The 13,731-nt window shown below is 45.4% G+C and overlaps 1 protein-coding gene across 1 annotated transcript in view; it reads right to left on the bottom strand.

Annotated features, from left to right (window-relative positions):
- Positions 1-11,176: 11,176 nt before the first annotated feature.
- Positions 11,177-13,731, bottom strand: part of FAM120C (family with sequence similarity 120 member C) — a 51,228-nt gene continuing 48,673 nt past the window's right edge. The window contains 2 exon segments of the mRNA XM_060252549.1: positions 11,177-11,526; positions 12,673-12,730. Of these exon segments, the coding sequence (XP_060108532.1) occupies positions 11,251-11,526; positions 12,673-12,730 (334 nt within the window). The 3' untranslated portion in view covers positions 11,177-11,250.

The following is a 13,731-nucleotide window of genomic DNA, read 5'->3' as shown; positions in this document are numbered from 1 at the left end:
CGCTAGTGGCCACAGGTATGATCCTAGGCCTCTGAATTCCCAGCAGCTTTGTTGGAACCCCGTGGCGCATAGTGTTAAAGCTGCAGTCCTAAGCTCTGCTCACGACCTGAGTTTGATCCCCGGCGGAAGCTGGATTTTCAGGTAGCCGGCTCAAGGACGACTCAGCCTTCCATCCTTCCGAGGTCAGTAAAATGAGTACCCAGCTTGCTGGGGGGAAAGTGTAGATGACTGGGGAAGGCAGTGGCAAACCACCCCGTCAAAAGTCTGCCGTGAAAACGTTGTGAACCCAGAGTCGAAAACGACTGGTGCTTGTACAGGGGACTACATTTATCTTTTTAGCATGCAACGAAAGTCAGATTTTGAAGGACTGTATTAGACTAGATATAGCAATGTATCCATTTATGTTTCCACTGGTTTTCTGTTTGATTTTTAAATGTAATACTGTTGGAATAAAAAAAGACCACCAAGGAAGTCCAGGGTTGCTACGAAGAGGCAAGCAACGGCAAACTATCTCTGCTTCAATCTTGTTCTGACCTGTATAACCAAGGATAGCCTGATCTCACCAGATCTTGGAAGCAAAGCAGGGTTGGCAACGGTTAATACTTGGATGAGACCACTAAGGAAGTCCAGGGTTGCTATGCAGAAGCAGGCAATGACAAAACCACCCCTGATTGTCTCTTGCTTTGAAAACCCTACAGGTCTGCCATAAGTCAACTGTGCCTTGATGGCAAAAGTGAAATCACTGAAATGAATACTTAACAAGTTTAAGAATTTTTATTGCTTTTATACATTTTATAGGTGTTTAGCTTGTGCTCTTATGTTGGCATTTGTTGATCTTGGATTGCAATAAATGAAACGATGAAGGGGCAATGAGTACTGAAATCTTACCCTTGGACAATCTGAAGGGTTTTCTAGCCATCTCTCAGGCTTTTTTTAAGTTCTGCAAGGCATTCTGTCAAACAAAACAGTACAGTCTAGAGCAGTAGGGCTATCTTGTTTTTCAGGATGTTCAATATAAGAGGAGCTGTGACTCAACAGCAGAGCCTCTGCTTGGCATACAGAAGTCCCCAAGTTCAATCCCCAACATCTCCAGTAAAAAGGATCAGGCAGGAGGTGATGTGAAATTTTTCTGCCTTAGATTCTGGACCGCTGCTACCAGCCTGAGTAGATAATACTGACTCTGATGGACCAAGGATCCGATTCAGCATAAGGCAGTGTCACATGTGTTCGTATATGAAGCACTGTTTTACAGGAGGGGGCCACAGGTCACAGGTAGAACGGTAGGCTCCAGGTTCAGTCCCTGGCATCTCCAGTTAAAAGCACCAGGCAGTAGGTGATGTGAAAGATCTCTGCATTGTAACTGCTTCTGTAACTCCCATCTTTGTTACAGGCTGGTGCTTGGCCTTTAGTCACTCCGAGTTGTACAAGAGGATAGCCATCAGGCTGCTCCCAAGAGAATAATATCTCTCATGCTTGTTAGCAGCTCTTATCTAGGACACCTGACTTGTTTTCTCTCACCACGAAATGCCAGGTGTGAGATGGCCTGGCTCATCTTAGAGTTTAAGGTAGCTCAATGATTTGTTGACTTGTAGCCATCAATGAGGGTATAAGATGCCTAGTTTTAGCTATGTGTCTCGTTTCAAGGTCTGGCTGAGGTTCACTGTGCATGTGGGTGTTCGAGACCCAGCAAGTGGGAGCTTAGCCTGCAATTTCTGCAAGCTTGATCACTGCTTATTAAAATCTTCGTGGAAACAAACCTGGATCTTGCGAGATCATTTCCTTGAGATTTCTGCAAACTTGGAGCTCCTGACCAGAAACCCTGGAGCGCCCCCTACCAGTCTGAGTAGACAATACGGACTTTGATTGACCCAGGGTGTAATTCTGTATAAGGCAGCTTCACATGTTCAGGTAAAAGAAACGTCACACTTGGTTTTACTAAAAGAATAGACTTTATTAAGCACTGTAAGTCTCTCTCCGTCATCAACAGATGAACGCCGCGCCCAGATTCCACCAGCAAAAAAACATTCCCAAAAGACACCCGAGCTTTCTGATTGCAACCCTACCGCGAGTTTCCCCTGATTTAGAGCAACCTGTCCGAACTTACACTGATTAAAAAAACCCCAACAACCTATGGAGTTTATTGTGGGGTGCAGGGTTTGGGGAGATAGGGATTTGATTATCAAGGTTGGGGGTGGGGGTAGTAAAGATAACATTTATCCATCCACTAAGAACAGGTGTTAATAGCATAAAAAAGAAATAAAAACCATTTTGAAAAGGGGGAGGGAAACACTGAGTTTATCACCATTTTCCCCTCCTAAAGGAAGCATAAACTTGCGATTGACAGGGAGTCACTAACAAGAAAAATGAAATTTACTCTGTTCGGCAAAAGATTTTTTTTTTCCCTTTAAAGCTAAAATCTTAGGCTAAACATTTTAAAGGGGGCGTGGGGGTATATATATATATTGATAGACAGCTATATGATAAAATGCAACTTCAGGGTTACTTGAGGAAGGTGTGTGAGAGGGGAAAGATTGGCTTAAAATAACAACTGAGATTGGAGGTTTTACTTTGAAAATCTTACTAGGCATTTAGTTACTATCAACGAAGCATCTACCAAAATACAAGAGCAATGGTTATAGTCAGAAAAGTTACATCCCATCTGAGCGTGTAATATTATAGACAGGTAAGGTGCATGTGGGAAGGGAAGGCGGGTGGTCTTCCAAAATTGTAGAGGGGGAAAAAATTAATCTTAAAAATAACTAGAAAATGAGCAACAATATCTGAATTCAAGCAAGGAGCAGTATCTAGCAATTAAAGATGGAAAATTTCCTAACAGATTGTTTTGAATAGGGTAATTTTTTTTAAAGGACTTTAAAAAAAGAAATCACAAGACAGACCAGAATTGGGGTTTTTTTTAAAGGTGGGATGGGTCAAAAAGATGAAAAAAAAAAATAGAACATGCATATTTACCAAAAACACACATCAGGTACATTAGCTACTATAATGATTCAACCTCAGCAGTAAACATTCTGCTAACTAGAATAAGAAAATAATAATAATAATAAAAAGAATGTATTTTGCTTAGGATTCTTGCAGCCTGATCCTAAACCATGCTTATTTGGAAACAAGTCCCACCGATTTCAGTGGGGCTTATTCCCAAATAAGTACACTCAGGATTGTGGCCCTGATTAATTCTCGAGTTGAGTGATGAGGGGGGGAGGGGTATGATGGTTCTTTGCCCCAAATGGTTTTTTAGCGGTCTTGTGTTGTCCTCTTCTTGGGCTCTTGGGTATATACCGCTATTGCCTGTGGAGTGGGGTACCCCCCCATTCCTGTCCACAAAGTATATGAGTCCCTGTCAGTCATGTTTGTCGGCAACTTCCCCCCCAGGGATCTAAGGGTTCGCTTGCTTGCTTCAGAAATTGAAGAGACGGGTAAAGATTCTAAACCAAGAAATGGTTAAAAAGCTGCCCTGAAAAAAGGGCATCGGAAGTCTTTGGAAAGTATATTTGGACGTCGTGTTCCTCAAAACGCCTCATGGACTAAACCGAGTGGAAGGCCTGGTGAGACACCGGATGACTCCGGATATCCCCCCTTGCGTTACGGCTTCCAAACGGGATGGACTTCTTCAGAGAAGTTCAAGGAACAATGGCCACTAAGTTGGCTTTGAAAAGCCCAGCCAAGTCAGCAAAGCTAAGGACGAACGTGTGCTGCGAATCCAGGCCTACAACTTGACTAATGAATGAAATCCTAACAAAGGCTGCCTGATTTCAAGAAACACATTTGGGCCGTCTGGAAGTGGAGCCAGGAAAAGTTAAAAAATCTGGGTTTATCCCCACGGGAAACATCACGTGTCAAAGAGGACGAAAGTTTGGACTCAAGTATGTATTTTTGCCTTAAATGAAAACGTTATCATTTGAGGTCCAACGTGTGGCCGATTTTGTGGGGAGAGGGAATCAGAGGGGGTTCAATGAATTTTAAGCATTAACACAGCAGGAATTAATTCATAATAAACTTGATCCCCATCCCTAGGTGAGCAAGTCTTACTTGGATGCGATCCGGAGGTACGAGGGGAGCTACAGATCCAGTGATCCTGAAAGAATGTTTGCTGATTTATACCATTGGAGGAAACAACCTTGGAGGAAGGTGTGTATGTAAGAAAAAGCAAAGATGCTCCCTCTCCCTCAGCAAGAATTAAAAACATAATTCAACAACAAAAAAACCCCTGTTTGTGTGTGGGGAGCTTCACGTCCCCCAGGTACTTCTGGACTACCCTTATAAAAGTCAGTCTGATGTTTGCTTCGTCACCATTTCATTTCACAAATAACAGTGGCAACGTGTCTCGAACCCCTTCCTGTGGGGTTCATTTTCTCTTTCCAAGAAGCAGTCCTTGTGTGCTGTGCCACAAGCTTACTGAAAACCCCCTGACTGTTGCAGATTGGCTGCAACGCAGAGGAAAGAGCTTGCTGGAAAAGTGGAGGGGAAAGGCCACAATGGGCACACGGATCCCCTTGCTCTTCTGTGAGTTATGACCAATATCATAATCGCCTTCTATACTGTGTATTGAGAAAGGCAAAAATGTACCAGTACGTTGGGTAATACAGTGCATTTCTAGCATCTGAATGTCCGGAACAATGCTTGTGGCAGAGTTCAGGGGCTGGACCCCATTGATCGTTTTCATCCACTCAGCTCTCCCTTCTGCGACTGATCCTCCCCAACCCCTCCCTCAAACTGTTGCCGAGGGTCTCCCAGGAGTGACATTTTGGCAGGGGGGCATCAGGGGCTGAATATGCTCCCATTGGTGGAGATGTTTGGTGGGATCCAAGCTGACTTCTGCAAGGCAATTTTTTTTTGGAGCTAATCTCTGCCCTCAAGAACTAGGTACTTCTGGTTTCGCATGAGAACTGGCGTTTCAGGAATTCCCCACTCAAAACCCTAGAAGGTTGAAATAGTTCAATTTCAGGTTTCCAACATGAAAGTTTTGGCGTTTCTTCCAGAATTGCTGGCAACCACACAGCCACACATATATGGCTCGGTGTAGTTAAACAAACTTCTGATTCCTACAAGCAAAATTTTCTGGTATATCAGTATCAGATTTAAGACATGTGCGATAGATACTGCACATGTAAAAAGAATAATTTGACCAGAAGTTGGGCGGGGGGATGAGAGGAAGAGAAGAGAATTTAGAATTGTTTTGCCACAAGATGAATGTGGCATTGAAGTGGCAAGAGAATTAGAACAAGCCATACTTCAATGGTCAAATACTGGCTGCCTCAAAGCCTTGGTTCAGCCCAGCCTAAGCATTCAAGCAGCTGTACGCTGGTTACAAGCCTGATCCATTCAGTGTCAATCCAGAGGAAAGAAGCCATCTCCACTTTGGCCAGGAAACAACACACTTCATTCCTGCTGATGGATCAAGTCCAGTCTAGAAGATTCGTACATGCTGGGAGACTCAAGTGTTTTCCCCTTCTGCAACACAATGATCCAAGTATTAATCCTAACTCCAGAGTACTTCTTGTAATATACTAACTGCAGAACTTGGATGCAGGAAAAAAAGGCTCTAAGCTCAGCCGAAGCACATTCTAGATTGCAGAGAACCTGCCAAAGCTGTTGAGGCTACAGTCTCAACTCCCCTCCCCCCACCTTCTTTATAAAATTATGTCATGATAGCTTGACTCTTAGATCAGAGTTCAGAAAGGTTCTTTTACATTCAGTCACGTCAGTCGTATATCTATGTTCTACCTTTTAAGTCTTCACAAGAAGATGGAGTGTTACGCTATTGCGATGAAACGAAATGGATGCAAAGTTCAAAGAAATGGTGGGGCAGGGGGAAGACAGAACCGTCCGGTCATTTGGACCTTTTCAGGAGAAACAAAGCCAGCGATTTCTGTCCACCTTTTTGGAGCTGGAGCAAGATTGGGCTTCGAATTTAAAATGCCTCAGATAGATTGTTCTCCCCCCACCCTCCCAAAAAAAAACCCTGGAAGAAAATATTAAGGTTTTAAAGATGAGCAACACCTGCTAACGTTTTGAAGCCATGCCTCTTTCTGAAAACCTCAGCTACAAGTGGAAAGGGAAGAAATTATGTGAGATGCTGACCAAGTGAGATTTTAGGATGAAATCATGTCAAGTTTTCCCCCCAACACAGGCGGTAAAGTGCGGGACTGCATGCATGCATTCTTTTTTTTAAAGGTGGCTCAAATTATTGATATTCTGGAACAAAAACAAAATTCCGCAAACAGTATAGATTTTTACAAACAATGCCCCTTTGCACAGTCTTACTTTGCATAATTCATTTGACAAGGTTTACTAATTCATGGTGGCCTTGATATTTGGTAAGTAGCAAAGCGCTCTGACTTCTGAGATTTCATCAGGCGTTGCCCACGCCATTTTAAAGGATGTCATTGCATCCATAAAGACTAGATACTTGATTCAAACAAAACAAAACGGAAGAAAGGCAAGGTTCTCAGGAAATCGAATCCCACACCCAGCCCCTTTTTCTGCATTCCTGCATTACTGCAGCATAACGCACACACAGCTCTAAGAAGCACAACAGTATTTCCCTGTTAACATTCTAAGAGGGTTAATTTGTACCTGAGAACCACCATTACCTGCAGTCTGTACAAATATAAAGCCAAACTAACCCCTCGTATCTTTTTACAATCGATATCTTGTCCAAATGTATTGCTAAAGGGTGGAATCTGACCTAATTGCAAAGGATTCGGCTTCTCAAAACATTAGTAATTTGATAGAAGAAAGCGGATACAACAGATGTCAGAAACCACTAAATGAATTGGGGCCCCCAGGGCGGTCAGATACTCTACTGATATAGCTCTGTGCTGGGAGACCCCCGTGATCGACTAAACAAGGTAGATAGGAGTCTCTCTAGTTCGGAGGTAAGCCTCAGAACTGGCAATGGTGAAGCTGTTAGGAAATCCACACTATTGGTCCAGGGAAGAAAGTCTCCCCCCCCCCCCCATCCCTGGTTAAATACTGTCAAGTTAAAAGTGGCTGATTCACACATGCACACCCAGTACAACCGGCGTGTTCAATCCCTACTCCCAATTTCTACCTGCTTCCCAATTTGCATGGGTAGCCCCCCAACTCTATGGGGAAGAGGCTAAGCAACTGCCTGTTTGTGAAATGGGAAGTCTCGTGTTGGGGTGAATTACACTGGCCCCACCCACAGTTAACCCTGGGGATAAAGCAGGTACCTCTGCATCACCGAGTCGAACCTGGACTGGAGCACATTAAAGTGACAAGAAGGTGTAAGTTTTAAAATTGAAATTCTGTGTTTTCCAACACTACTAGTTGGGCTTATTCAGTCTGACAGCGAGGCTGAGAGCTTTCCAGACTCCGCCCCTCCCCAATACTCTTTTAATGCATGATTTTAATTTCTGCCTTCCGCTCACGCTTAACAAGAGATCTGCGACTCAAGAGAAATGCAGGGCAAGCTTCACCCTCGCCCCATAGCCTCGGTATCTCAAAACCTCCACAGGGTTCCTTCTGGGGCCTCCAAATGAAGGTCAGCCTAGGAAAAGGGGGCCACGCTTTGTTTGGCAAGTCTCCATAGAAGAACTGCACTTTGAAGGAACTCAGGCTACCGATAAAACACCTGAGGTTCTCTCAACACCTATTCGGGTGCCTTTCGTGAAACCAGGAAAGACCTTTTCTGCACACTGCAAGAGCTGGGATTATTGTGTCCCAAACTCATCAAGAAAGCTGTATTCTGGCACATACTGGACTAGACCTTACAGACTCTCCACAAAGATCTTATTGCTCCAGCTAATGCAGACAAACGCTAATGCAAGTAAAATCTTCAGGGGCAGTTGTAATGTCTGAACCAGTGTCCCTCCGCCCTGGAGCGGCCTCTCCATTGACAATAGTTTTCCTTCTGAGGCTTAAATGGCACAGTATCAGGATTGGTCACGCAGCAGGAAAGAGGCGGTGATGAGGTGCCAAGGGCTGAAGGTAGGATGGATTGTACTGCTGCAAAGTGCGATAAAAGGATCCCATTTTTCCGAGTTCCTCTTTTATGTTTATGGCTCCCTGAAAGCAGGAAAGTGTACTAAACATGAAGGGTTAAGATGCATTCTCTCTCTGTCTCACTGACGTACTCATTTTAAAATGTGCTTTTTACATAGAGAGAATTCAAATTATAAGCCTTCCCAGTTGAAAGGTTAAAATGATACAATCTGTACCACTACCCTATATGGCTTCACGTTTAGACCAGTCCTGTGAAATGCAGGCAAAGCTGCATTCATTTATTCCACCTGCATACTTCATCTCAGCGGACACTGGGATTTGCCTGAGGCTTTCCCGCAGAAGTTAAAAAAATTGTATGTTGAAGCTTCTTTTCTTTGCTACAAGTGCTAGAAAAGGGAAGGTTAGAGAATCAAGGATAGAGGTGATGGGGAATCTGCAACCTTCTCCGCATTCTCATGTTCTTTGTTCGTCAGTTTCTTTTTCTTCCGGGGGGTGGGGGTGGGCAGTGTTTCCTAATCTATACGTTTTTTAATCTCTAGTGGCCCATTCGAAATTACCTTGGTTTATGTCCGACATTATCTCCCTTCAGATCTGAACTGCAGGACATAAACCGGCGTAATATCAAATCGACCACTAGAGGGAGAAAAACACATGCAGAACAGAACACCCCCCCCCCCAAAAAAAAAAAAAAGACACAGGAACTTAACAAGGGAGGAAAATGAGAGAACAGAAAAGCCTTGTATGTAAGAAGAGTGGGGTTGGAGAAGATTGACCAAGCTGAAGAAATTTTGCTCTGTCTCAGCTCAGAGGAGTAAAAGACTGGCCGAATTACTAACCTAATTACTGCCTTCTAACATAATGGAAGATAAACCCAGTTATGGAGAATGACTCACGGGGGTTATGCTTTGCTAGTCTTGAGAACACCTGTGCAATAAACAACTAGAAGGAGGGAATGTCATACGGGAGGGACTCAGTGTGAAAATGCTGGTATTCTTATAACCTGCTAGAAAGGGTGAGCAACTATCGTGTTTTTTGGGAATCCCGCAAGCAATTCGAGCTATCAGGACTCCTCAAAATTCCAATTACTGGCTCCAGTGGGTTTTGCATGTTTCTGGCAATACAATACCAATGGGAGAGGCGCAACTATCTTTCAGACAGACGAGCATGTATGGACTGGACTCCCCCCCCCCCCCCGGGATCTTGTCTGCATGCATTCTGATCACGGTCAAACAAGGCAACACAAGTCATCTTTCCGAACACCTGGTTTCTAAGAAGAGTTTCAGCTGTCCCTTTGAAAGCCGTGTATGTGTATAGTGGTGCGGTCACCTGACAGATGGCAGAAGGCAGAAATTAAAATAAGAAGTGAATTCTGGGGCGGGAGTGACAATTCTGATGTTTTCCCATCTGAGCAATTTGAGGCACACGCTGAGAAAGTCACGAGAAATCGGATTAAAGGGTATGCTGGAAGTCCGCGCGGCTGGGAAGCAGGGGTTAAGTTCACCGTATGGGAATTCTAACCTCACTCACCTGAACTCCAGCGATGACTCTTTCCTATTTTGATCTACTCTGGATAAACAAAGCTGTGCGTAGTTTGTGTCTCCCCCCCTTCCCCCAATTTCAGTACGCAAGAATACACCACACCCACGTTTATAGACTGTTGCAGCTTATTCTAAAATGCACACTTTTCAAAACTTTGGGATTTGTTTTAAAGGTTTAAAAAGTGGCAGAAGGCAAGAACGGGCTCAAAGGTGTGCAGGAGGGGGGGTAGGAATAGCAGCTGCAAAAGAGGAGGGGGAGAGGTAGTTGTACGGGGTGTCAAAGCCCCCCCCCCGTCACCCTATAAATCCTATTCAGCTTGCTCCGTCACTTGTAATTGATCAGCCTTCTAACTATCCGTTTTAAATTCATTTCCTTAACTGCGAACGCTGCAAACGCAGAAGGGATTTTTCGGCATGTTGAGAAACTCGAGCGTTCCTCAGAATGCCGAATTCGACACTCCACCCCAGAATTGTGTTCAGAACCTGCAAAAGCACACACAGCCGTATCTATAGGCTAACACCCTCTGCCACCCCTCGAAACAACAGAATCTCCGATCCCTCGTGGGTAGGATTAAAGCACTTATGTCTTTCTCACTCCCCCACGCCTTCCCAACAGGGTGGTCACCTACCCACTCCCCTTTTAGAGACAACCCCCCCCTTTTCAGTTCGCTCACAGTCCTGGAATTGGTTAATGGTTAAGTGCTCGTCTGTTTTAAGGATAAAGAGTTTTCTGTCCGATATCGGGTGGCCTGCCTTGTCCGCTTGCTCCACTGGTCCGGAATGAGGCCAGCCAGTGGGCTCGGGGATACAGGCCTCTAATTCGCAAAACGCATGGCGCTTTGGAACGCAAGTCTCTCCCGGGAATGTTTCCACCTCTTTCCGGGTTTTGCTGCGTTCATATTTATATATACCTCTATTCATGTTATATATAAATATAATCTCTCTCTCTCTCTCTTTCATATATAATAAAAAGCACAAACCGGTATACACACGTCGTGTATATCTCACGATAAAATGCTCTGCACTCTCTCTCTCTCTCTCTTAAAAACCTCTCTCCCCCTTCCCCTGATTCCAGCCCGCCGGCACGATCTCCGAGAGCAAAGGCTGCTTTGGGAGGGAGGGGGGCGCGATCTGGCGGTGGGCGCAGTTGGCAAGAAATTAACAAGGCAGGAAAAATCTGCCTTTTTTTTTTTTTAAATAAAACCTTGCCAGCTTTTTTTTTTAAACCTTTAAAAAATAACACCCTTCCCCCTCAATCCAGAATTCATAATTCTCGACCCCCTAAAAAGACTCCCCCCCCTATAAAATTAAAAAAAATTCCAAACAAACTTTTTTGTTTTGAAAAAAAAAGGGAAAAAAATGCCGCTCTTGTGGATCCGATTGGCACGATAGCAAATCCAAGGGGCGAAACGAAAGAAGTGGCCACCCAGGGTGGGATATGAGTAAGTCGCTTTCCACCTCGTGGTACACCTTGAGGACACCGGCTGTTTTGCAGGAGGTCAGCTGCCGCCACAGCCCCTTTAAGTGCTGCGGGGTACACCATCGAGGAAGCGCTCCCTCCTCTCCCTCCCCCAGTTAAATCCACTCCTCTCGGTGCTTCTAAACGCTTGCTCGTAGCACCACGCCTTCCTCCCACCCCTCGCCGACGGTGCCACAACTTTCTCCCTTTCTCTCCCCCCCACGCCCTTTCTGTCACCACCCCAACTGGACCCACGGCGGCATCTGTTCACTCCTCTTTCTGCAGAGCTGGGAAGGGAAGCTTGCTTTCCGGGCCCTCTTCAAGATCCCCGCTCAGCGTCCCAAAGAACGGGCTATTGTTATTGCACGAATCAGCGTCTCTGGCTAAGGCACAGGGTGAGGGGGCTGAGGGGCAGGCTCCGAGCCCCGGGTCCTCGCCCGCAGGAGTGGTGGTGCCCCCATTCCCGTTCACCTGGGACTGAGGGAGGCCGCCGCCGCCGCTGCTGTTGAACTCCGGCGTCTTTGCTGCTCCATCGGTAGAGCCCTGTGAGGCAGGAGATGGCAACGTTAGAAAAAGCTGGACCGCTCGGTCCCAGAATATCAGCTATCAAGGAAAGGCAGGCATTTCGCGAGAATCACTTCTATAAGGATGCATGTGGTTTAGCAGGGACAAAGTCTGTACAGAGGGCCAAGCCACACCACGGGATGAGGTCCGTCATCTGGGAGACAACAGATCCCCTTGCATCATCCAACCAAGATGTAAGGAGACATTCACCCCACATCAGGTGCATATTGGAGACTCAGCTATCCAGAATTCCTTTCCAGTAGTAAGGGAAGACATCCAGGAGCTTCAACTTAAACAGATCAATGTACGGTAGTAGTAGTAATAATAATAACAATAGGCAGGTGGGGCTGAGAAAGCGCTGAGAGAATTGCTCTTAACAACAATAGTAATAGTAATAGTAGTAGTATGGCATTGAGTGTAGAAGAAGAGGAGATTGGCTTTACACTTGAAGAAGACTGCAGATATATACTCCACCCTTCTCTCTGAATCAGAGACTCAGAGCGGCTCACAATCTCCTATATCTTCTCCCCCCACAACAGACACCCTGTGAGGTGGGTGGGGCTGAGAGAGCTCTGACAGAAGCTGCCTTTTCAAGGACAGCTCTGCGAGAGCAATGGCTGACCCAAGGCCATTCCAGCAGCTGTAGGTGGAGGAGTGGGGAATCAAACCGGGTTCTCCCAGATAAGAGTCCACACACTTCACCACTACACCAAACTGGAGTCTCAGAGCAGCTTACCTCACTCTCCCCACAACAGAGACCCTGTGAGGCAGGTGGGCTGGAGAGAGCTCTTTCACGAACTGCCTTTGAGAGAACTGTGACTGACCCAAGGTCACCCAGCTGGCTGCATGTGGAGGAATGGTGAATCAAACCCAGTTCTCCGGCTTAAGAGTCCGTCGCTCTTAACCACACCACCACGCTGGCTCTAGGCCAATGTAGTTTTGTGATTTCAAGGCACTGAGCTTTTTTTGGAAGACCCCTTCACAGAAGCAGAGATGGAAAGCCATCGATTGCTGATGCAGGGATGGCAGAAATCGATCAGGGGGGGGGGGCTGCCTGGCATGGTGAAAGGGACCCGGAAGCTACACCGACAAACAACAAGGGACAAAAAAGGCAGACACACATACTTGTTTGTTGACTTTTTTGTTTCCTTTGGAGATCTTCCCAGAGTTATCACGGCCACGGCTGCAAAAAAACGAACACACACACACGAGTTATTAAAGCACAAGTTCACTAATACAAGAAAGAAAGAAAGAAGAGAGTCAGCTGAATTATAATGAAAGGAAAAAGGAATGATATTCAATTCATTTATTAACACACTGGTCCAGGCTTATGAAGAGTCTCTCTCCTTTGGGCTAAGAATGACGCCGTGATGCTTACGAAAGGAAGTGTTCCAAAAAGGGAACTCACAGAGGTGCCTGAGGACAGAGAGATCTTTTGGGGGCTAATAACTTGTGGACCTGTTTGCCAGAGTACACAACCATCAATTTTATCAGTGGCAAAAAAATTATTTATAAAAAAAATACTGCTAAGAATCTGTGAAGAGAAGATGGAGATTATCTTTCAAAGGAGGAGGAGAAGGAGGATGAAGAAGGAGGAGGAGGGAGGAAGAAGAGGAGGAGGAAGAAGAGGAAGGGGAGGAGGAGGAGGAAGAAGAGGAGGAGGAGGAAGAAGAGTTGGATTTATACCCTGCCCTTCACTCAGAGCAGCTTACAATGTCCTTCCCTTCCTCTCCCCACAACAGACACTCTGTGAGGCAGGTGGGACTGAGAGAGCTCTGAGAGAATTGCTCTTGAGATAACAGCTCTGAGAGAACTGCGGCTGGCCCATGGTCACCCCGCAGCTGCATGTGGAGGAGTGGGGAAATCAAACCCAGTTCTCCCAAATTAGAATTTGTCACTCGTAACCATTACACCAAACTGGTTCTCAAGAACGTATTGGGAATTATCTGGTACGCTTCAGTTAGTGCTATAGCCAGAAGAGTAAGTATAAACTAATAAATTGGCAGGGCCCATTCCAATAAGCAAGCGTACGTGTTTATCACAGGAGTTTAAAGTATTTTAGTTCTAGAATGGGATGAAAAAAGGAAAGTTCACATTAATGGGAGAAAGAGTAATCTTCTCACAGCTGAACTTAAAGATCCCCCAGGGTTTTCAAGGCAAGAGACGAACAGAGGTGGTTTGCCA

The sequence above is a fragment of the Heteronotia binoei genome, chromosome 13, assembly GCF_032191835.1.
Source record: "Heteronotia binoei isolate CCM8104 ecotype False Entrance Well chromosome 13, APGP_CSIRO_Hbin_v1, whole genome shotgun sequence".
Lineage (NCBI taxonomy): Eukaryota > Metazoa > Chordata > Lepidosauria > Squamata > Gekkonidae > Heteronotia > Heteronotia binoei.
Note: the sequence above shows the minus strand (reverse complement) of the source record. Positions and strands in the feature narration are given on the sequence as shown.